At 46.9% G+C, this 25,703-nt stretch overlaps 1 protein-coding gene across 1 annotated transcript; it reads right to left on the reverse strand.

Annotated features, from left to right (window-relative positions):
- Window positions 1-636: 636 nt before the first annotated feature.
- Window positions 637-25,703, reverse strand: LOC108519539 (deleted in malignant brain tumors 1 protein-like). The gene is made up of 13 exons (XM_017858615.1): window positions 25,508-25,703; window positions 25,036-25,143; window positions 24,375-24,407; window positions 20,366-20,519; window positions 19,869-20,071; window positions 19,063-19,383; window positions 18,472-18,492; window positions 17,472-17,501; window positions 17,030-17,180; window positions 14,373-14,581; window positions 13,197-13,381; window positions 3,871-4,268; window positions 637-1,220 (listed from the first exon to the last, which is right to left on the reverse strand). The coding sequence occupies exons 1-13, from the start codon at window positions 25,701-25,703 to the stop codon at window positions 944-946; spliced, it is 2,286 nt and encodes a 761-aa protein (XP_017714104.1). The 3' UTR covers window positions 637-943.

A 25,703-nucleotide genomic window follows, 5' to 3' on the forward strand; every position in this document is an offset into this window, starting at 1 on the left:
CAGCACAGCAACACAGCAGCACAGCAACACAGCAACAGAACAACACAGCAGCACAGCAGCACAGCAGCTCAGGCAACACAGCAGCACAGCAGCACAGCAACAGAGCAACACAGCAGCACAGCAGCAGAGCAACACAGCAGCACAGCAGCACAGCAGCACAGCAGCAGAGCAGCACAGCAGCACAGCAGGAGAGCAGCACAGCAACACAGCAACAGAGCAACACAGCAGCACAGCAGCAGAGCAGCACAGCAGCACAGCAGGAAACCAGCACAGCAGCACAGCAGGAGAGCAGCACAGCAACAGCACAGCACAGCAACACAGCAGCACACAACACAGCAACACAACAACAGAGCAACACAGCAGCACAGCAACACAGCAGCGGGTGCACTCCCTGTTCCAGAGGAGAAAAGTGACATGGCTTGTGCTGAGCAGAGCCTGCCAGCGGTCAGGACAAATCAATGCAGCTGGCATCCCCATGGCCCTGTCTAGACCCTGATGTCAACACGTCTGCTGTTATAGTTACTATCATTGTGAGGAATAGTGTCATCATTAGTGTTGTTAACATGGGTGACAACAGGAGTAACAGAAACTACCATTTACCAAGCACTCAATGACTTGCACCAGGAACAGGCTGAGGCAGTTTCACCAAAATTCTTTTATGTAACCCTCTCAACAGTGCTAAGAAGTAAGTATTGACATTTTCATTTCGCAGATGAGAAGCATGGATTCTGGGACATCAGGTCTATGGGCCATCCAGGTCAGAACTCTCTTGACCTCGCCCTGCAATGGGTCCTCTAAGGACCATGAGCCTTGGAGAAGGCAGGAACCAGGTCTGATTCAACTCTGTATGACCAGGTGCAGCACAGTGTAGAGCTCAATTTGACAAGTCCCCGAGAGTCAGGGGTCTGTGCCCCGGTGGGCAGTGCGGTCTGAGAGCAACCACCTACTGAGGCTCCTCTTCTAGGCGTGGGGGGGTCTGCAGCTGGATGGGACCCAGGACGACGTCCACCTTTTCCTGGTAGGAGCCCACATCCCTCTTGGACCTCATCACACAGCCTCGGTTGCAGCGGGAAGAGGGGTCATACGCCCTGCACACCACCATTTTACAATGCAGGTACACGGAGGGGAAGCGGTTCAGGAAGTGGAAGGCCCTGAACCGGAAGCGGGCAATGTGAGGAGACGGCTGGGAGTAGGGTCCGTAGGTGTCATCCCTCACGCATCTGGAAGAAAACAGTAACCCTTTAGCTCTCACCAAGGCCCAATTCTTCCTTCATGACTCAGTTATGCCAGGTGAGGAACTCCACAGCCTGTCCTCACTGCCCTTGCCTCCTGCACACCTGACTTTCCTTCTGTCAGAACGTGTGGATCAGACACTCGCTGTGGGGCCTGCAGACAAACCCTGGCAGCTCCGGTACCTCACCGCCATCTTTAGGTAGCAAAGCCTGCGGGGGTTTTCCCGATAGACAAGCAGGCCCCATACTGCACAGTGGGTTGGGGCCTAATTCCACAATGACCACACGCTCCATGTACCCAGGTAAGCCAGGTGAGTCAGGGAAGTAGCTGGAGTTTGGCGCCCAGGAGCGGGACCCTGAGACACAGCAGAAAAGGAAATGACCTTCCCTTCTCTCTCCTGGTGTCAGGGCCAGGCAAGGTCTCATTGGGCTGCACTCTGAGTACAGTGCCCTGGCCCTCCCTCTCCCAGGGCCTCTCTCTCCTGACCCTCGTCAGCCTGCCCTGAGCCCTATGCAACTGTACTTTCCACACTGGCCTGCGAACCCTCCAGTAGCCCCTACCCTGATATCAACCCCTTCCTCATTCCCTTGGGCACCTCCTGTCAGCCACTGTCAGAAGGAAAATAACCTAAGGATATGCTTACAGGAATTTTCCTAAGATATGGAAGAAGCAGCTCACACTAACCCAGTTATTATAGATTGGTGGGATTTTGAAGGGTGCAGCAAACAGAAGAGCCAGGAAAGTTGGCCCATGGGCCTAGAATGGGCATTTCTCATGGGTGGTGGGTGTGGTCTCCAGGGCAGTCTGGCTCAGCCTGGGAACCCGGCCAGGATCTGCTCCCCTCCTTCTGTCTTCTAGAGCCTCCTTCCTTCCTCCATAGGCAACCCAGATTCTCTCAAATACCAAGATTTTTTTTTCCACAGTAGCTCCCTTAGTGGCAAAGGAGGAATCAAAATAGCTGGAGGCTTGTTCAGAGGTGGGACACTGGGGGAAAAGGTCAGGGTCACTCAGAAGCCCCCGGGCAGTCATTGTATTTGCCATCAAACCCTGCCATTCAGGGCTTCAGGCAGACCAGAATGCCACAGCAAAGCCACAGCCAAGAGTCCACCTTAGAATCACTCAAGATTTTTTAAATGTAACCCAGGCCCCACCAGGCCAAATACAGAGAATGTATGGGTGGGGCCTGGGCAGGGTGTGTTTGGAGCCCTGGTCATTCTAAAGTACATCCAGGTGCATGATCTTGTTGATGGCCAGGGATAGCCTATAAGTCCCTGTGCTCCAGGTATAGCCAGGGTGCATCTACCCCTGCACACACATCCCCATCTTCCCAGCAAATTGCATTGTCATATATAAATGGCAGGATTTGACCAGAAAGAATCCTTTGGCAGGGAAGAACTAAGTCACCCACTCGTTTTCATTAATGTCAATCAATTCACACAAATTTAAATGTCACCTTATGACTCTTTGTACAAAGGGAATCTGGTTAAGCTTTCTCCCCTCCTCTCAGCCACCAAGGGGGCTGCTGTGAATTGAACAAACTGCATAGACTGTGAACAAGATGAGCCTCAACACCTGCTTACTGAACTGATATATGTTCACACTATGCCTGGAAAGAGGTGCTATGCTTAGCATATCAAGGGGGTGTTGAATTGAATCCACCCACCTCTAATTCCTAGCAGAACCCTTTACCCTATTGGTATAAATTCTCTTGGAAGGCAATGGCTACTGAAGTGTCCAGGTCTATATTGTAAGCCAAGAAGCGTGGTACACACCCATCAACAGAGACTTCAGAGGGGGCTGGAGTTGCACATCATGGTGTTGTCATGAGTGTAGAAGAGTCAAACCCCACCTCATCCACGTGCAGTCATCCCAGGAAGCTGGGCTGTGGTAGAGCAGCCCAGCCTGGAGACCCTCTGGCCCCAGCCTGACATTCCTGGCCTGACCTCTGCACTTCCTGAGCTTGACTAGAACCATGGACTCCCAGAGCTTCTATTCCCAGACTGAAGGAGGGCAGCAGGGCTCCTGCCATCTTCAGTGCACATTCCTGGTGCACCACCTGCCGCACACTGTCTGTGCTCAGTGCCCCGTCCACTCTCTCTCATCTCATCCTCCCAACAGCCTTACGATGTGTGTGTCATTATCCCTACCTGACAGGCGAGCAGCTGGGCCATAGAGGTGCTTTCACTGGCCCAGAATCAGGCAACTGGCATGTGGCAGAGCTGACATTTCAACTTGGTCTGCTGCAAATCAATGCTTTTCCCACTATATGTAGGTCTTTTTAACCATATGGCTGGAGTTCAGTCACCTGGAGTCTAATCCCAGTTTACAGCTAACCTGCTGAGTGAACACTGCTGAGCTGTTCTATTTTCCAGACACCCACCTCCCCAGATGTTAAGTGGAGGTGATACATGGTCATCCTACCTGATGAGAAATCAGGGATGTGATACAGAACACAGAGTAAAATCACCTCAAAGGTAAAAGCTACAGGATGTTACTACATGTAGAAAGGGATCTAGTTAAGCTTGAAGTACTGGGAACTGCAGTTCATCAAAATTTGCATTCTTCAAGCCTTTAGGGCTACTCATGTTTGAGTTATCAAGTAAAGATTTAAGGTCATCGCATAAAGACACTCCTTACCCACTCCGGATTAGATCATAATTCAAAGACGTGAAGTCATTGGAGTATGGTGATGCCACGCAGGTGTCCACAAACAAGGTCAGTGCAGCATCAGAGTGGAGGATCTCAGCCTGAACGTACAAGTCCTGGTTCAGCTTCACATAGTAAGGGTGGCTGGTCACAGGATACAAGAAAGAGGAGGAAGTATAAAAGGAAACGTTCACGTCAAAATTGCCATACTGGACTTCCTCGACCTGGATGGTGTCATTAGCAATATACATGGTGTCAACCCAGGTATTCTGAAGCATCCTGCAGCTGACGTGAATACGGAAGTTCTTCCTCCTTGTGATGATGCCACGTGATGGTGCCACATGAGCTGCTGTGAGGAAGTTGGAATAGTCGATGGTGTCATTGTCTGCCTAGAAGAGGCAGGCGAGAGAGCAGAGTCAGGCACATGTCACCTGCTAAGGGAATCCCACAGCTGATTTGGGTGTGAATGAGAGGGACATGATTCAGCAAGACTTCCACCCCTCCCAGAATCACTCAGAGATGGCGATGGCACGTGCCTGTCCTTTAGCTATGAGGCAGCAGAGGATGCCAGAGCCCACACTCTGGTTCCAGGTCTGGGGAAGACCCGCAGGAAGGGGTTCTACGTTGCCCACCTGCTCTTAGCTACATTTTCTGACTCTAAACTGTCTTAAAAATTTTTTTTTTTTGCTTTATATTTCAGTACCAACAGTTGTCACAATAAATCATATGACTTAAACCATATGACCACAATAAACCGTATTGTCAGGCCTCTGAGCCTAAGCCAGCACATAAACATCTAGATGGCCTGAGGTAACTGAAGAATCACACAAGAAGTGAAAATGGCCAGTTCCTGCCTTAACTGATGACATTACCTTGTGAAATTCCTTCTCCTGGTTCAGAAGCTCCCCCACTGAGCACCTTGTGACCCCTACCCCTGCCCACCAGAGAACAACCCGCTTTGACTGTAATTTTCCACTACCTACCCAAATCCTATAAAATGGCCCCACCCCTATCTCTCTTCACTGACGCTCTTTTTGGACTCAGCCTGCCTGCACCCAGGTGATTAAAAAGTTTTATTGCTCACACAAAGCCTGTTTGGTGGTCTTTTCACATGGATGCACGTGACATTTGGTGCCGTGACTCAGATTGGGGGACCTCCCTTGGGAGATCAATCCCCTCTCCTCCTGCTCTTTATTCCATGAGAAAGATCCACCTATGACCTCTGGTCCTCAGACCAACCAGCCCAATGAACATCTCACCAATTTTAAATCGGGTAAGTGGCCACTTTTTACTCTCTTCCCCAACCTCTCTCACTGTCCCTCAACCTCTTTCTCTTTTCAATCTTGGCGCCTTCCTTCAATCTCTGCCTTCTCTTAATTTCAGTTCCTTTTCTGGTAGAGACAGAGAAGACACGTTTTATCCGTGAACCCAAAACTCCGGCATCAGTCACAGACTCAGGAAGACAGTCTTCCGTTGGTGTTTAATCACTGTGGGGATGCCTGCTGGATTATCCCACGTTTCAGAGGTGTCTGATCACTGCAGGGATGCCCGCCTTGATCCTTCACCCTTAGTGGCAAGCACTGCTTTTCTGGGGGGCAAGCACCCCCGACCCCTTCTCTCGTGTCTCTATCCTTTCTTTTCTCTGGCCTTGCCTCCTTCACTATGGGCAACCTTCCACCCTCCATTCCTCCTTTTCCTCCCTTAGCCTGTGTTCTCAAGAACTTAAAACCTCTTCAACTCACACCTGATCTAAAACCTAAATGCCTTATTTTCTTCTGCAATGCCATTTAACCCCACTACAAACTTGACAGTGGTTCCAAATAGCCTGAAAATGGCAGTTTTGATTTTTCCATCCTACATGATCTAGATAATTCTTGTCGTAAAATGGGCAAATGGTCTGAGGTGCCTGACGTCCAGGCATTCTTTTACACATCATCCGTGACTCCCTAGTCTCTGTTCCCAGTGCGACTCGTCCCAAATCCTCCTTCTTTCCCTCCCGCCTGTCCCCTCAGTCCCAACCCCAAGGGTCGTTGAGTCTTTTCAATCTTCCTTTTCTACCTACCCATCTGACCTCTCCCCTCCTACCCAGACTGCTACTCCTCAGGTCGCTCCCCACCTGACTGAATCAGGATCCAATTCTTCCTCAGCCTCCTCTCCCCCACCCTATAATCCTTCTATCACCTCCCCTTCTCACATCTGATCCAGCTTAGTTTCATTCCGCGACTAGCCCTCCCCCACCCGCCCAACAATTTCCTCTTAAAGAGGAAGCTAAAAGCATAGTCAAGGTTAATGCTCCTTTTTCTTTATCTGACCTCTCCCAAATCAATTAGCGTTTAGGCTCTTTTCATCAAATATAAAACCCAGCCCAGTTCATGGCTTGTTTGGCAGCAACCCTGAGATGCTTTACAGCCCTAGACCCTGAAGGATCAGAAGGCTTATTCTCAATATGCATTTTATTACCCAATCTGATCCCGACATTAAATAAAGCTCCAAAAATTAGATTCTGGCCCTCAAACCTCACAACAGGACTTAATTAACCTCGCCTTCAAGGTGTACAATAATAGAGGCAACTAAGTAGCAACACATTTCTGAGTTGCAATTCCTTGCCTCCACTGTGAGAGAAACCCCAGCTACATCTCCAGCAAACAAGAACTTCAAAATGCCTAAGCCGCAGTGGTCAAACATTCCTACAGGACCTCCTCCATCAGGATCTTGCTTCAAGTGCCAGAAATCTGGCTACTGGGCCAAGGAATGCCCGCGGCCTGGGATTCCTCCCAAGCTATGTCCCATCTGTGCAGGACCCCACTGAAAATCGGACTCTCCAGCTCACCCGGCCGCCACTCCCAGAGTCCCTGGAACTCTGGCCCAAGGCTGACTGACTGACTCTTTCCCAGATCTTCTCGGCTTAGCAGCTGAAGACTGATGCTGCCCCATCGCCTTGGAAGCCTCCTGGACCATCATGGACGCTTTAGGTAACTCTTACGGTGGAGGGTAAATCCATCCCCTTCTTAATCAATATGGAGGCTACCCACTCCACATTACCTTCTTTTCAAGGGCCTGTTTCCCTTGTCTCCATAACTGTTGTGGGTATTGATGGCCAAGCTTCTAAACCTCTTAAAACTCCCCATCTCTGATGTCAACTTGGACAACATTCTTTTATGCACTCCTTTTAAGTTATCCTCACCTGCCCAGCTCCCTTATCAAATGGAGACATTTTAACTAAATTATCTGCTTCCCTCACTATTCCTAGGCTATAGCCATGCCCGATTGCTGCGCTCTTCCCCGGTTCAAAACCTTCTTCGCATCCTCCCCTTGCATCTCCCCACCTTAATCCACAGGTATGGGACACCTCTACTCCCTCCTTGGTGACTGATCCTGCATCCTTACCATCCCATTAAAAACCTAATCACACTTACCCAGCTCAACGCCAATATCCCATCCCACAGCATGCTTTAAAAGGATTAAAGCCCATTATCACTCGCCTATTACAGCATGGCCTTTTAAAGCCTATAAACTCTCCTTACAATTCCCCTTTTACCTGTCCAAAAACCAGACAAGTCTTACAGGTTAGTTCAGGATCTGCACCTTACCAGCCAAATTGTTTTGCCTGTCCGCCCCCTGGTGCCCAACCCGTACACTCTTTTGTCCTCAATACCTTCCTTCACAACTCACTATTCCATTCTTGATCTTAAAGATGTTTTTTTCACTATTCCCCTGCACCCCTCGTCCCAGCCTCTCTTTGCTTTTACCAGAACTGACCCTGACACCCATCAGTCCCAGCAGCTCACCTGGGCTGTACTGCCGCAAGGCTTTAGGGACAGCCCTTATTACTTCAGCCAAGCCCTTTCTCATGATTTACTTTCTTTCCATCCATCTGCTTCTCACCTTATTAAATATTTTGACAACCTTCTACTTTATAGCCCCTCCTACAAATCTTCCCAACAGGACACCCTTCTGCTCCTCCAACATCTATTCTCAAAAGAATATCGCGTATCCCCCTTCAAAGCCCAAATTTCTTCCTTATTCATTACCTATCTTGGTATAATTCTTCATAAAAACACATGTGCTCTCCCTGCTAATCATGTCTGGCTAATCTCCAAAACCCCAACCCCTTCTACAAAACAACAACTCCTTTCCTTCCTGGGCATGGTTGGATACTTCTGCCTTTAAATACCTAGTTTTACCATCCTGGCTAAACCATTACATAAACTCACAAAAAAAATGCTAGTTGACCCCATAAATCCTAAATCCTTTCTTCACTCCCCTTTCCATCCTTAAAAAACAGCCATAAAAGCTGCTCCCACATGAGCTCTCCCTAACTCATCCCAATCCTTTTCGTTACATACAGCCGAAGTACAGGGCTGTGCAGTCAGAATTCTTATACAAGAGCTGGGACTGCATCCTGTAGCCTTTCTTTCCAAACAACTCGACCTTACTGTTTTAGCCTAGCCCTCATGTCTGCGTGTAGCAGCTGCCACTGCCCTAATACTTTTAGAGACCCTCAAAATCACAAACTATGCTCAACTCACTCTCTACAGTTCTCATGACCTCCAAAATCTATTTTCTTCCTCACACCTGATGCATATACTTTCTGCTCCCTGGCGCCTTCAACTATATTCACTCATACCCCTTGAGTCTCCCACAATTACCATTGTTCCTGGCCTGGACTTCAATCCAGCTTCCCAAATTATTCCTGATACCACACCTGACCCCCATGACTGTATCTCTCTAATCCACCTGACATTCACGATTTCCCCATGTTGCCTTCTTTCCTGTTCCTTACCCTGATCACACTTGGTTTATTGATGGCAGTTCCACCAGGCCTAATCACTACTCACCAGCAAAGGCAGGCTATGCTATAGTATCTTCCACATCTATCCTTGAGGCTACTGCTCTGCCCCCGTCCACTACCTCTCAGCAAGCCGAACTCATTGCCTTAACTTAGGCCCTCACTCTTGCAAAAGGACTATACATCAATATTTATACTGACTCTAAATATGCCTTCCATATCCTGCACCACCATGCTGTTATATGGGCAGAAAGAGGTTTCCTCACTACCAAGGGTCCTCCATCATATGCCTCTTTAATAAAAACTCTTCTCAAGGCTGCTTTACTTTGAAAGGAAGCTGGAGTCATTCACTGCAAGGGCCATCAAAAGAAGTCAGATTCCATCGCTCAGGGCAATGCTTATGCTGATAAGGGAGCTAAAGGAGCAGCTAGCATTCCAACTTCTGTCCCTTATGGCCAGTTTTTCTCCTTCTCATCACTCACTCTCACCTACTCCCCCACTGAAACTGCCACCTATCTATCTCTTCCCACACAAGGTAAATAGTTCTTGGACCAAGGAAAATATCTCCTTCCAGCCTCACAGGCCCATTCTAGTCTGTCGTCATTTCATAACCTCTTCCATGTAAGTTATAAGCTGCTAGCCTGCCTCTTAGAACCTCTCATTTCCTTTCCATCATAAAAATCTATCCTCAAAAAACTACTTCTCAGTGTTCCATCTGCTATCCTACTACTCCTTAGGAATTTCTCAGGCCCCCTCCCTTCCCTACACATCAAGCTTGGGGATTTACTCCCACCCAGAACTGGCAAATTGACCAGTTCAGGAAATTGACCAGTTCCAGTTCAGGAAACCAGTTCATGCCAGAGTCAAGAAACTAAAATACCTCTTGGTCTGGGTAGACACTTTCACTGGATGGGTAGGGGCCTTTCCCACAGGGTCTGAGAAGGCCACCGCGGTCATTTCTTCCCTTCTGTCAGACATAATTCCTCGGTTTGGCCTTCCCACCTCTATACAGTCTGATAACGGACCAGCCTTTACTAGTCAAATCACCCAAGCAGTTTCTCAGGCTCTTGGTATTCAGTGGAACCTTCATACCCCTTACTGTCCTCAATCTTCAGGAAAGGTAAAACGGACTAATAGTCTTTTAAAGACACACCTCTCCAAGTTCAGTCTCCAACTTAAAAAGGACTGGACAGTACTTTTACCTCTTGCCCTTCTCAGAATTAGAGCCTGTCCCTGGGATGCTACAGGGTACAGCCCATCTGAGCTCCTGTATGGACGCTCCTTTTTGTTAGGCCTCAGTCTCATTTCAGACACCAGCCCGACTTGAACTGCACCCCAAAAACTTGTCATCCCTACGGTCTTCTGTCTAGTCATACTCCTATTCACCATTCTCAACTACTCATAAATACCTTGCCCTTGTTTACACTGCCGGTTTACACTTTTCCTTCAAACCATCATAACTGATATGTCCTGGTTTTATCTTAAACCACCACCCTTAAGTCTCTCTTAAAGTGGATAGATAATCTTTGCTGACAGGAAGTATGCTCCAATACTTTCACCCTGATGAAGTCCTATTCTTTACTTTTATGCTCACAATCTTATTCTTGTTCCCATTCTTATGCCACCCTCTACCTCTCCCCAGCTATCTCCACCACACTATCAATCTCTCTCACTTTCTCCTAGCCGTTTCTAATCCTTCTTTAAGAAACAGTTGCTGGCTTTGCATTTCTCTTTCTTCCAAAATCGCCGAAGCCCCAACTTACTCACTACTAAAAAAAGGGGACTCTGTATTTTAATGAAAAGTGTTGTTTTTACCTAAATCAATCTGGCCTGGCATACGACAACATAAAAAAACTCAAGAATAGAGCCCAAAAACTCACCAACCAAGCAAATAATTATGCTGAATCCCCTTGGGCACTCTCTAATTGGATGTCCTGGGTCCTCCCAATTCTTGGTCCTTTAATACCTGTTTTCCTCCCTCTCTTATTCAGATCTTGTGTCTTTCGTTTCATTTCTCAATTCATACAAAACTGCATCCAGGCAATCACCAATCATTCTATATGACAAATGCTCCTTCTAACAACCCCACAATATCGCCCCTTACCACAAAATCTTCCTTCAGCTTAATCCTTCCCACTCTAGGTTCCCACACTGCCCCAATCCTGCTCGAAGCAGCCCTGAGAAACATCGCCCATTATCTCTCCATACCACCCCCAAAAAAAATTTCGCTGCCCCAACACTTCAATGCTATTTTACGTTATTTTTCTTATTAATATAAGAAGACAGGAATGTCAGGCCTCTGAGCCCGAGCCTGCATGTATACATCCAGATGGCCTGAAGTACCTGAAACATCACAAAAAAGTGAAGATGGCCAGTTCCTGCCTTAACTGACAACACTACCTTGTGAAATTCCTTCTCCTGCCTCAGAAGCTATCCCACTGAGCACCCTGTGATCCTCACCCCTGCCCGCTGGAGAACAACCCCCTTTGACTGTAATTTTCCACTACCTACCCAAATCCCATAAAACGGCCCCACCCCATCTCCCTTCGCTGACTCTCTTTTCAGACTCAGCTCGCCTGCCCCCAGGTAATTAAAATGTTTTATTGCTCACACAAAGCCTGTTTGGTGGTCTTTTCACACAGATGCGCGTGACAGTATGACCTTTCTTAGTCTTTCAAAGATACTCTCAGGTGCTTCCCATTGAACCCTGTACATTAACATGATCATTTGCATGGACGTCACATTTGCCTATGTTGCCTACGATGGAGGTAAATTCTGAATCCACTCCAATGAATGTGGAGTGCAGATTTATTTCTTGGTCAGAAGAAGCAGTTCTAATTTTAGATTAAGATTCATTATCGCAGGCCAGCCTGGTGGAGCTGTGGGAAGCTCCAGCCATGGATGGTACAACCCTACCTCTGTGTCCTAGACTCGCAGCTCATGGCCATATGGTCCTGGGCAAGTGGCTTACCTTCTGCAAGCCTCCGTTGCCTCATAATTAAGTGGGAATAAAGTTGTCCTGAGAATTTGAAAAGTTATATAGTACACTTAGTTCAGTGTCTGATATCTGTATGAGCTATTAATAACACTATATCAACTCTCAGGCTCAGGACCAGGGGCACTGGGGGTTGCAAAGATGAACAAAACATTGGCCCTGCCCCTGAGGCACTCAGTGTGATAGGCAATATGGTTATTTAAAGAAATAGAGGAGGCCAGGAGCGGTGGTTCATGTCCATAATCCCAGCATTTGGGAGGCCAAGGCAGGAGGATCACTTGAACTCAGGAGTTCGAGACCAGCCTGAACACATAGCAAGATCCCACCTCTACAAAAAAATTTTTTTTAATTAGCTGGGTGTGGTGGTGCATGCCTGTAGTCCTAGCTACTTTGAAGGCTGAGGCTGGAAGATCGCTTAAGCCCAGGAGTTCAGGTCTGCTGTGAGCTATGATGCACCCATGCCTGGGCATCCAGCCTGGGCAACAGAATGAGAACCTATTATTAAAATATTAAAATAAAAATAAATGAATAAGTGGAGGAATAAGAATGTAGAATGTGCTGTGCATAATCAGCCAAGTTAGAAGAAACAGGGCTGACAGAATTGTCTGGCTGCTCCAAATGGGTGTGAATGGGTGTGAATGAGTGGGAACAGGTGTGAACAGGTGTGAAGGGCTCTCAGCAGGGCTGCTCAGGTGGCAAGCTCCAGGCTACACACTGGGCACAGGAACAATGGTCACCTTCAGTGAACTGACTTCCACTGACCAAACTCACAGCAAGCCAGAACCCAACACAATTAAGGCCGAGCCTTCACTGGGGGAGTGTGACAAGGACTAATCACAGCATCTGCCACTTGTAGGGTGACTAACTGTCCTCGTTTGCCTCATTTCCTGGAATGTGGGACTTTCTATGCTAAAATCTGCAAAGTCCCAGGCAAATCACAGAAATCTGTGGTAGGGGCTGTTGAAAACTTCAGTATAACCATAGTTGCAGTCACCTTCAAGCCTATAGAGAAGGGACACACCATTTTGGCTTCACTTTCACCCAAAATTGGATGCAGGGGGCCATCTTAGATGGTGATAGCTCAACAAATGGCAGCTGCAGAGGCCAACTGACTGTGGAGCTAATGAAGCTGCAGCTTTCAGGCCCCTCTTCCCCGCCTGGTGCAATGTGCGGGCCTCATCCAAGGCCTGGCAATGTGTTTGCACAGCCATACGTTGTCACAAAGTTTATAAAAGTTCATAGATATTGCACTCTTTGACTTAATGAGGCCCCTGCCCCTCTCAACACCTGCCCCTCACCCCCAACCCTAACTGTATAAGCTTCAGGCCCTGCAAAATCTGGAGCTGCTCCAGGAGCTGCTGTTGTTATTGCTGATGGAAAAAAACCAAACGTTTTTTATCTTCATTTATTCCAATTATGTCCTGATTATGCCAAAATCATAATTTCTGCATCCCCAGAATTCAAGAAGCACAGCACATACCACTATAAGAAAGCGCGTGCACTGAGAAATGGAATGGGAAGCCCCAGGCTTACCTGCTTGATGGTGCCGCAGCCTGAGTAGGGAATTGTGAATATCACCAGGCTCGGTGTTATCTGGGACCGACACTCGTAGTACCCGTTCCAGGTGGAAATGACAAGGTCATGGGCAGAAAAGCCCAAGGATTGGAGGTAGCTCCTGCTCACGCTGGCTTGCATGTGATTTGGCAGACAGAGCAGGTCTGATCGACAAGGACAGATAAGGCACTCAGTCATTGCCCCGGACTCCACAAGTCCTACGGAGTCAGATGCCCTTTCCACTTAAAAAGTGCACAGGCCAGGGTGGCTGACAGGGAGGGTGGGCACCCAGGGTGTGGGCACAGACTTCACTGCAATCCCTCAAGGACCCTAGGGTCAAGTCAGCCCCATCCTTATGAAAGCCCAGGGAGAGCACGTGGACTCGGGATTTCTCTGATGGAGAATTGGAGGCAGCATTTGCAAATAAGTGGAATGTTTGGCCAATAAGTGGAATATTTATCCTTTATAGATAATATTTGTTTACCATTTTGTTTACCATAATAAATGTTTACCATTTATCTCTAAAGGAAAGTAACTGCATGGTCAAATTGTGGGAATGTCATGAAACAAGGCCTCTTAGCCATGAAGCAAGTCAATCTTTAATCCTGACTGCATAAGAGACCCTGGATGTCACCTTGCCTGGCCCTTGGCCAATCTATACATCAGTCCATACAGCAACTCAAATCATAGCCATACAGGCTCTGCTGGAAGTGGCTGAGTGACCTTATCTCAGCCACTTCCAGCCACCCAGCTCAGTCTATCTTCAGATAGAAGCCAAATGTGTTAGGTCTCAGGCCATGGACACAGTGTCCCACACTCTGAGAAGGTCACAAGGTTTCAAGCCAAGAGGTCACCTCTGCCTCTGGCACTGACTCATCACTCTCCACTAAGAGCATCATCTGGGACCCTCCACTTAGTCTCTGCTGACCACAGAAAGGCCAATCAGCACCTCTCAGCTAGTTCTAGTCCTGACTTCATTTCTGGGCAGCCAGAGTCCTGAGGCCCACTACTCCTGGCCCCTTTCAGCTGAAAATCAAGCCCTGGTGACCTGAAAGGGTTCCTTCATTTCTTATTTCACAACCACAGGACAGTTGAGCCACAGATGCTTTCAGGATGTCCCCAGTCCCAACAGATCATTCCCACAAGGGGACTTACTGGTGCTGTCATTGGAGGGACTGGAGTAGTACTCAGCCCGGAACCCTCTCCTCGTGATGCTGTGGTCACTGACGAAGCGAATGGACATGAAGTTGGAGGAGGAAGTGAAGGAGCCTCTGGCCCCATCACAAACTCGAGCAATGAGAGGGGAACTGTGGTAGGGGCCATCGAAAACTTCAACGTAATCATAGTTGCAGCCACCTTCAAGCCTGCAAAGACAGGAAACACCATTTGGCTTCATTTCCTCCCAGAATTTGACACAGGGGTCATATCTCAGGGTGGGGTTGCACCTCTGTGCCAGAAACTCTGACAAAGTTCATCAATGAAAGTCATAGGTCTCCCTGGCTGGGCACGGTAGCTCACGCTTATAATCCCAGCACTTTGGGAGGCCGAGGCGGGTGGATCATCTGAGGTCATAAGTTCGAGACCAGCCTGGCCAATGTGGTGAAACCCTGTCTCTACTAAAAATACAAAAATTAGCTGGGTGTGGTGGCACAAGCCTGTAGTGTGAGGGAGGCTACTCAGGAGGCTGAGGTAGGAGAATCACTTGAACCCGGGAGGCAGAGGTTGCAGTGAGCCAGATCGTGCCACTGCACTCCAGTTTGGGTGACAGAGCAAGGCCCTGTCTCAAAAACTAAAAGAAAAGAAAATTGAAGAAAAGAAAGCCATAGGTCTCCTTAAATCAAGAGAGTCTCATCTTCCCTCAACCTCCATGCCTGGGTCTCAGTCCTGCCCTTTGCAGTCACAAATACGACATCTACAGCCCCTCACGTGTCAGCCCTTTACATCAGGAAAGGAAGGGCTCGCATCCTGATCTAGACCATTTTTCTTCTATCGAAAAGTCCCTGGTGCCCCCACAGAATAAAATCAATATGCATGAGTTCATAGTGAGAGAAATAAATAACTGAATAAATATTGGGCAAGTCAAATAATCTCTCTAAAGCTTTTCCTATTTACAAAGGCCAAACAATCTGATCCATACATGCTGAAGAGGGCTATGGTGAAGCTCAAATAAAACAACATACAGAAAAGGGCTTTGTAAAATGTCACAAATGGTGATGGTCATTGCTGTCAAGATGCTGGTTAGAGGAACCAGTCATGGTCAACCTTTTCCCATAGGACTGCATAAGTTTTAAGTGCAATCTTTGTATTGTAATGACAAAGAGAATAAAATGATGTATCTTTTGCAAAATCCCAAATGAACTACTAAAGCAGAGACTCCAAAACCCACTGCAAACAGAAATCAACAGGGCAAACTATTTTGTTCAATAGTGGCTGTTAGAGAAGAAATTAGTGTAGCCCCTCGTTCAGGACACTAGAAAATACTGGTGCCTCTTCGCGGTCAGCTGGGCCACCCACCTCCTTGGATAAATCATGTATTAATGTACTTTTGATGTCAGCCATGGTGGCTCACACCTGTAATCCCAGCACTTTGGGAGGCCGAGGTGGGAGGGTCACCTGAGGTCAGAGTTGAAGACCAGCCTGGCCAACATGGTGAAACCCCATCTCTAATAAAAATACAAAAATTAGCCAGGCATTGTGGTATGTGCCTGTAATCCCAGCTACTTGAGAGGCTGAAGCAGGAGAATCGCTTGAACCCAGGAGGCGGAGGTTAGAGTGAGCCAAGACCGTGCCTCTACACTCCAGCCTGGGTGACAGAGCGAGACTTCGTGTCAAAAAAAAAAAAAAAAAAAAAAAAAAAAAAAGAAAGAAAAGAAAAGAAAAGTGCTTTTAGTAATGTCCCCTCTGCTTAAAACGATGATTTCTACTTGTGATTGGATGCAGAGCAGATACCCTACCCTCTGCAGCAGCAATTCCTCCATCTCTGCCCGATCCCTGGGGAACTCACATGAAGAAAGGAGAGAGTGGAGAGAAAGGGTTCCACAAAACCGATACAATTGTTCTTTTTGTTTTGTTTTCCTGAGATAGGGTCTCGCTTTGTTCCACAAGCTGGAGTGCACTGGAGCGATCATAGTTCACCACAACTTTGAACTTCCAGGGCTCTGGCAATTCTCCCACCTCAGCCTCCTGAGTAGCTGGGACTACAGGTGCAGGCCACCACACCCAGCTAATTTTCGTATTTTTTTTTTCCATAGAGATGGGGGTCTCCCTATGTTGCTCAGGTTGGTCTTGAACTCCTGGGCTCAGGTGATCCTCTTGCCTCAGCCTCCCAAACTGTTGGGATTACAAGCCTGAGGCACCATACCTGACCAGTGTGGTTGCTAATAGGATTATTTGTGCTATTATTGCCCCTAAGTCTATCATTACTACTTAACAACCATCTTTTCCATTGGACAACATTTTGTAAATATTTTCACATCTCTCTCCCTCTCTCTCCTCTCTCTTTCTCGTGACCTTCCCAGTAACCAATAAGGTGAGGAGACCAGGTATTTTATTCCCCTCTTTTGACTGAGGCTCAGGAAAGTTGAGTGACTTCCTGTGGTCACACAGCAAATTGGTGGCAGACCTAGAACTTGAAACCAGATCTTTTGTCCAGTCCAAGGCTTTTGTGCCCCCTCCCCAACTCTCCACGGGATGCCTCTGGGCTAGGTCAGAAATGTCTTCCAGCAAACATCTCTCCTGATGTTCTAAGTACCATTTATTCCCTCTTGAAAGGTCTGTGAGGCCCCAAGGCACTCTTCTTGGCGCACACTTACTGGACATCTCTGAAGATCACTGTCACACGGTGGTTGTTTTGCACCTTAATGTCCCACACACACTTGGCATTGTTCGGATAGTTCCTGGGATAGAATGGGCTGGAAAAGTCCCCTGATGGTTGGGACAGGAACCCTCCACAGGAATAATTTGCTGTCAGGACAAAAAATGGGAATGTCGGGGACCCTCAGAGCACACTGCACAGTCACCTGGGGACTATTTTAAATTTAAATTACTTTAAAAATTTAAAAAATAATTCCCAAGACAGAAACCAAATAAAAGCAAGAGGTGGCCTAGATCTGGACCATCCACTGAGGGCTGGCGGGGCAGGGAGACCACTTTTGGGGAAGCCATCTCCTCCCCAGCCCCATTGTCACTGAGGAAATGGAAAGGGGGATTTCCAGGCCACTCTGCCACAGACTCATCAGGGAGCTCAGAACTTACTGTTTGGACTGGTGACGCTGAGAAAAGGAGCTGTTGACAAAAAGAAAAGATCAGGATCAGTTTTCCGGCATCCCTGGCACAGCTGTCAACTGCTCGTGAGCTGTGCAGATGCTGTGCCAAGCCTGAGTCCACAGGGAGGAGCTGGACACAGGCCTTGCCTTTGGGGAGCTCACTTGCCCTTGGGGAGGTCTGGAGGAGAGCGAATCCCAGCAGAGTAGGAAGAGGCTGAGATTGACCAAAGCCTGGGGAAGGAGAGGAGCCTGAAAGTCTGGCCCCTGCCCCAGATGGAGTGGGGAAAAAAGGGCAGTAATTAGAGGGCAGGCAAAGAGGTAGAAACGGGGTGTCCCAGGCAGAGGAACAGCAGGTGCAACTGCACCCAGGTGGAAGAGATTTGGGAACCTCCATGTGGATGGAGCAGCAGCAGAGGGTGAGAGGGCACCAAGCATAGGGAACCCTGGCAGTCATGCTGTGCTGAGGAGGGGGTCACCACCAGAAGACCCTGAGGAATCACTTGAAGGGGCTGCACAGTGGAGAATGGATGAGGGGGCAGGCCTGAAGCTGCCGCTGTGGGAGGCCAGAAGATGACAAGGCAAGCAGCGGTGGGAGGTGGTATTGGAAAGGAAAGACCTCAAGTGCCAGGGCCATGCTGGGAACACTCAGAGCAGCTCAGGAGCAGGTAGGGAGGAGCTTAGCGATGCAGTGGGCCCCATTTGGCCAACACTGGTCAGGGTCTGGTGTCTGCGAGGACAGGCAAATCTGACAGGTGGCAGGCCTCACCTTGGGACTGGCTGGAGATCCTACTCTTAGGTGGGCCAAGCCACTGAAGCACAGAGAGGGGCACACCGTCCTGGTGGCTGGCAGGGGAGGGGACAGGGGCTGTAGAGGAGGGCACCACAGATGAACTCCTTGGAGAGTGAGCAACATGCCATGCACAGTCTAGGCAGCAGCAATGGAGAGATCTGGAGACCAGGGAAGTGGAATGGAAATCGGGGGGACTTACCAGGTGTCGATAGTGGGTTTCCTGAAAAGGAATAGAAGAAAAGCATAGGTCACAGACGTGTGGCTTTGAGGAGGGGCCAGAATGAGGCAGAGATACACGTACATAGCTCATAACCTGACCCCCTCGCCGAGGACCCCCCGGTCCACCGAGCAATTGCTGTTGAGAAGCCTTCGCAGCTTCCCCAGATGCTCCCTAAGTCCCGTCATACTTGTGGTCATCAGGATTACAGCTGAGGTCATAACACCCATCACTCTCTCCTTGACCATGACTGTTCTAAAATCATCCCAACTGTCACTGGTAGCAAGTACTATCATAGCCACCCCGACTCAACAGTCAAGGAAACTGAAGCATAAAGAAGTTGAATCATTGCTGGAGGTCCTTTCGTCAGATGAGTGTTCGGCATAATGGCCCTGGGTCCAGAAACTGGCCAAAGATAAAGCAGCCCCCTGCATGCTCTTCTGGAGTGCACAGGCCACGAGCACACATGACCAGCTCCTGCCTGGGCCACAGACACCATCAGCCACTGGCCTTAAGCTCTCCCTTTATAGCAGGTTACAGGTGAAATGGGCCTTCCATGGCATTGGGCCATACCTGAGCAGATGACACCAGCATCTTCGTTGTGACGACAGTTGTGGGAGAACCAGCCTCGGTTCCGGCACTGCCAGAGAGTGGATTCCGTCCCTGAGCACTCTACATCGTCCAGGGTGATGGGGCCAGAGCCAGCACCAAAATAGGCGTTTCCAAGGGCTGAAACTGCACGTCCACACCCCAGCTGTCTGCAGACCACCTCAGCTTCGTGAATGGTCCAGGAGTCATCACAAACTGTCCCCCAGGTGCCACCATGGTAAATTTCAACACGCCCGGCACATAGACGGTAGGATGAGTTTAAATTGACCAACCTCAAGGTGGCATCTGAAAGACACATTAACTGGGAAATCATGGCCATTTCCCACAACAAATGTCCCACAACAAACCTCAAAGGCCAAGCATCCCACAGGCCTTTCCCCACCTCCAAAGTCATCAAATAGAAATGTGGAAAAGCTGGAGTGGAGGTACTGGACCACTCCATGCAGAGCTGAAAGGGGCTCCAGACATCGCCAAGCTCAGATCTCCTCACCTCCAGACAGAGAGGGGTGGCTCTGCAAGGAGAGTCACCAGGTCCCCCGGAAAGTTAGTGGCAGACCCAAGGCCAGGTGTGACCCCCCAGTCTGTACCCTTTGCTGCCTTCCCAAGGGCCTGCCCCTCCTTGAGGCTCACACAGTCAGTGCCAAGAGAAGGAGAATGGGCAATGCATTGATGAGGCCCTTCTTTGATTTCCTTGGGGAACCATGATGCCCCCAAAGAGGCAGCTGGGTAAATCCACCAAGCCTCAAAGGCATGGTCTAGTGTGCACTTACCGCTTGGGAAGGAGTTATACCAAGCCAAAAAGCCGGTGTTTTGGAAACTGATGTCACTTCGAAAGTGAATAGTCATTCGGTTGTAAGAAGATGTAAATATTTGCCTGGTATCATTACAGATTTTCCCCAGCAGGTGACTGCTATTTAATGATCCATCAAAGATTTCAACATAATCAAAACTGCAGTTATACTGCACCTCCAACCTGTATGGAGAAAATGTATTCAAGTCAACATTGAAATTCCTATTGGCCCTCCATTTTTTAAATAGTTTGGACTTTACGAGTGATGCCACTGAATACAGGTTTTTCTTCTAGCTCTTCCTCAATTAAGTCAAAGGACATCAGTATTCCTTGATTCTTTATGATAAGAACCAAAGCCACCAAAAGCTTGTCCACAGCACACAAGAGTGAAAAACATCCCAGCCCAGGACACAGTCTAAACCACTGGGTGTGCTAAAGAGGGACTCACCCCTCATCAGATGACCAGGCATTACTTACTGCAGATTACTGAAGCCCAGGTTTATGCGATAACCAGAATTCACTTCTATTTCCCAAACACACTTAGCATTGTTGGGGTAATATGCAGGGTAGGATGGGCTGGAGAATGTTCCACTGGCACTGAATAAGAAGCCACCACAATTTGAAGAGGGTCCTAGAGAGGAGAGAGGGGACATCTCCATTGTACCAGGTCTTCAGGTATTTTGTGATAAGCAATCGTCTGTGTAAGTATCATCCAGTTTCATCTTCTGCACTTTATAACATGACTTAACTTTCCCTGTAAACAAGTCCCCTCTCTTGGGCCTGGTTCGAGGTGGCCCAACATTAGGAGCTTTGATTCGAGTCTGCTTTCCCTGTTGGGCCTGGACAGCAATCCTCTGGGAGGAGGTGACCTAAGCTTCAGAGGGAGCATGTGTCACCTCTAGCAAAAATGCCAAGAAAGCAACAAAGTGACTGCTATCATTGTTCAATCAGCTACAGACAGGGACGTGGGATACTCCTGGCTGAGCACAGCGCTGGCCCGTGGAGAGCTCTCCATAATACAAGGTGTTCCCTAGCGTCTTCCATGAGCACAGGACTCTGTCAATTCACAAGTAGCACAACGTTGGGTTAGGAGCAGGGTTTCTGCAACAAGAAGCCTGGGTTTGCATCTTGGCTCTGCCTCCATCAGCTCCATGATCCAGAGCCAGTTACTTAACCTCTCTGCCTCAGTTTCCTCATCAGAAAAATGAGAGTGGTAATGGCATCTGCCTCATCAGACTCTTATGGGTATTAAATAAGATATGTATATATGAACATTTACACATAAACATGAGATATGTTTCTATGTCTATATAAACTCTTAGAGAGTGCCAGGCACATAAGCACCCAGCAATATTAGCTATTGCTATTTATCAGAAAGGGATAAATACTAAACAGTCAAACATTTTGTTGGTGGTTTATAGCAATAAAAACTTATTTAAAACGTGCACACTCAGTGATATAAATTAAAACGTTTTTTTTTTTCTTTTTCATAACTCTTTGTTTACTTCTTCTAAGGGGACAAATCCCTGGTTTTTAGTATACTCAGAGCTCTGAAATCACCACAGTTTTAGATTATTTTCGTCACCCTAAAAAGAAACCTTGTACCCATCAGCAATCACTCCCCATTTCTTCTCAACACCCTCCATTCCTGGCAACCACTGATCTACTTTTTTGTCTCTACAGATTTGCCTATTCTGGACATTTCATATAAAACAAATTGTACAATATGGTAGTCTTTTTTTACTTACTTCTCAATGTGTTTTCAAAGTTCATCATGTTGTAGCATAAATCAGTATTAAATTCTTTTTTTTTTTTTTTTTTTTTTTTGAGATAGAGTTTCGCTCTTGTAGCCCAGGCTGGAGTGCAATGGCATGATCTCAGCTCATTGCAACCTCCGCTTCCCAGATTCAAGCGATTCTCCTGCCCCAGCCTCCCAAGTAGCTGGGATCACAGCCACCCACCATCACGCCCAGCTAATTTTTGTATTTTTAGTAGAGACAGGGTTTCACCATGTTGGCCAGGCTGGTCTCGAAGTCCTGACCTCAGCCAATCCACCCATCGCAGCCTCCCAAAGTGCTGGGATTACAGGCATGAGCCACCGCGTCCAGCCACTATTAAATTCATTTTTATTGCCAAATAATACTCCATTGCATGGACGTATCATATTTGTTTCTTGATTTACCATGAGGAACATTTGCACTGCATTCACATTTGGCTACTACGAATGAAGCTGTCCTGAACATTCACATACAAGTTTCTGTGTGGACATATGTTTTCATGTCTCCTGGGTATATGCCTAGGAGTTCAAGTGATGGGTCATATGGTGACTCCAGGTCTAACCTTTTGGTGAGCCACCAAACTGCTTCTCAAAGTGGCTGTACCATTTTACATTCCCTGAAGCCATGCATAGGTTTCCAATTTCTCCACATCCTCATCAACACTTGCTATGATCTGGCTTTCTGACTACGACCCACCTACTGGGTGTTTCATTTGCATGTCCTTGATGGCTAATGACATTGAGCATCTTTCCAATGCTTTCTCTGCCATCTGTGAATCTTCTGTAGAGAAATATCTTTTAGGTCTTTTGCTCATTGTTCAGTTGGGTTATCTGACTTTTTATCATTGACTACAAGAGTCACTTACATATCCTAGGTACAAGTCCCTTATGAGACAGAAATGTGTTCTCCCATTTGGTGGGAATACAGTGTTTCTTGAAGATCGTGTGGCCTGCCCAGCCATTCTATTTCTACACTGGGAAATAATTAAGGATAAAGTCAAACTTTCAGAGGCAAGGATACGAATTACATATTTCTAAACATTAAATAGAAATGGTTATAAAATATGCTATTGTATGTAGTCACTTAACATTATAAAATATAATTGGAAACAATGTTTTTGTCCCACAATTAGTAACTGTTTAACTAAATGATGGTATATCTATACAGTGGAAAATTGTGTAGTCATTAAACCTTCTTCTATACAAATAATTTCAATGCTATAAAAATGCTAATTTTAAGGTCATAAAAAGTATTATATACACTTAAATGAAAATGATGGGTTATACAATGGGATATAAAGCATGCCATACTGTGTGTGTGTGTGTGTGTGTGTGTGTGTATAGTGCATGGAATGTATGCCAAGATGCGAACAGTAATTATGTATGTATTCATTAATTTATCCATTCATTCATTTATTCTTTCAATAAATAGTTCTTGAAAGGCAGACACAACGCTGCATAATAAGGATACATTATGGAAAAGGCAGACACGGCCCCTGCCTTCAGGAAATGCAGTTTGGCAGAAAAGATAAACATGATCTTTTGCAAATATATTTCCAATTAGCTAATTCTCAAGATTAAAATCTTTCCACAGCCTCCCTACCTTTAGGATAAAGATGGAAGTCTTAACCCACCCACAAGGCCCTGAATGATCTGGCCTCACCCAACAGATTTCCTGCAGTCCCTCCTTGCCCCCACCCCACCCTCCTTCAAAGAGCCAAGCTCCTTCCCAGCCTAGGGCCTTCAAAGCATTCCTTCTAGTTAGAAGACACTTCAGCAAATGAACCTGCTCCTCTGTTAACTCCCAGCTTAAATGTCACTTCCATAAGGAACTTCCCCTAACCCCCCAGTCAAGGAAGATCTCTACTAATACTTCCTCTTTGCACACTGAACTTTTCCTTGGAGACACTTGTCACAACTGTAATTTTCTAGTTGGTTGGGTATTAAATAATATTGTGAGCTCTGAGGAAGAAGATCACTTTGTCTCTTACATCATTCCATAATTTTACAACCATTCTTGATGGTAGTTGGACCATACACACAGCAAGATCTTAAAATACCTAACACAGTAAAAGTTAGTATGTATGAAGTACATTCTATGTACCAGGCACTATGTTGATGTTGACTTTAGTCCAGTACACCCATTTATATCCTAAAGGAAAAATTAGTGAGATATGCAAAAAAAATTGTCTATAAAAATATTCTTCATCACAATATCATTTACAGTAATGAAGAAATACAAACAAATATCTAGTATCTGAGGATCTGTCAAATAATTCATGGCATATCTCTATAGCAGAACACAATACAGGCACTTAAAATGATTGTGAGAAAAGATTTAATAACACAGAAAAGTAGTCCTACTGTTTTTTAAAAGCAATGAAAATCTATTGAAACATATCCATATAGTGAAATAAAAATGACATGGAAAAGCATAGTTTGTAGTAAAATTATCCATTTACTATTTGTCTCCCTTCTTCTTCCCAAAGCTTTAGAGATACCCCCAAAATAAAAGCCTTTAAGTCGATTATTTTAAGAATACTTATCTCATTGATTCAAACGAAGAGATGAAGGGTGTAGTGGGACAGGCCAGGGCTATGTGCAGATTGAGGAAGGCTGGGGTGGGGGCAGAGCATTCACTCATGGATAGCCAAGCTTGAGGACAAGAAATGCATGACCTATGGTTCGGGTGGAAAACGTGATACTTACTTGTAGTGGTTGTAGTTGTTGGATGCCACCAATCTAGAACAAAAAATGAAGCTGTTTAGGAATTTACTAGATAATTTTTCCATTCCATATTCATTTGTTTGACTGACAAAGTTAAATCCTTTTCCTTAGTACAGGACTTCTCAGAGCCTTCACCATTCCAGTTTACACTGTTCATGGCCAGTAAGGTTTAGAGTACGTAGCACCTCCCAACATATTTGGCCCAGGATATTTTCACTGTGGCACAAAAACACGTTGGGGATGGCTCCCTCAAAGTGAAAGAATTCTTTATTTGACAAATACGTGCAGAAGTATGGCTTGGCTATGTTTCTAAAATGAAGGTCCTAATTTTCCATGGGTTAATATAGACAGTTATTTTCATCTGAAATAATGGGAGGACCAAAGCCTCCTTCTGCAGCAGCATCTCTGCCAGCACTTAGCACTATCAGCAGGCAATAGCAGGAGGCCACAGGGGCTCTCTGCGGTGAGCCAGACATGAGAGTGATGGCAGTGGGAACTCAGCTCATCACCCTAACAAAGGTCTGAGTCCTTAGAGAGAAATTACCCCTCAGGGGGAACTTACCCTACTCCTCCTACTTCTGGAAACAAGAGAGGGTGGAATTTCCAAGAGAAATATTGCTAGGCTGGGGTGGAGCAGACTCACCTGTCGTAGTAGAATTTATTTGGGTGGCTGCAAGGAAAAGAAGAAAACATGAGTCAGTCCCAGTGCCCAGGATGATGAGCGAGAGTAATGTTGAGTGTCTGTCCCCACCTTGTCACTTAGAAATGCTCCCCAAGAGTCATCCAGGAGAGTGGAACAGTAGACATAAACATTAAGGGTTAATCTCAAAAAAAGGTGTTTGAAGAATTCATTCTTACAGCTGAAAGTGGACTGAACCCTTGTTTGCTATAGGAACCTATGTAAGGAAGAAGCTAGTGCCTACCCATAAAAGTCAAAGACACCGACAACATTTGCTGATGTTCTTGCCCTGTTGAGGTATCAGAGAAACTGGCCATCTAGAAGAGAAGCTCAGGCTGGGAGGAGGCTAGTGCAAAGAGAAGCCTTGTCATGGAGAAAACCATGCACTAAAATAGAGGCCCATCTGAACAGATGACAGTGGCTTCACTATGCTGACAGCTGTGGGAGAGCCAGTCGTTGTGGAGGCAGCTCCACAGGTAGGACTCATTCCCTGAGCAGTGCACGTCATCCAGAACAACGGGTCCTGAGCTCTGACCAAACTGGGCATTTCCAGGGGCTGACATGGCCCAGCCACAGCCCAGCTGCCTGCAGACCACATTGGCATCATTGGTGTCCCAGCTGTCATCACACAT

This window comes from Rhinopithecus bieti, unplaced genomic scaffold (assembly GCF_001698545.2).
Source record: "Rhinopithecus bieti isolate Rb0 unplaced genomic scaffold, ASM169854v2 scaffold_42745, whole genome shotgun sequence".
Classification (NCBI taxonomy): domain Eukaryota; kingdom Metazoa; phylum Chordata; class Mammalia; order Primates; family Cercopithecidae; genus Rhinopithecus; species Rhinopithecus bieti.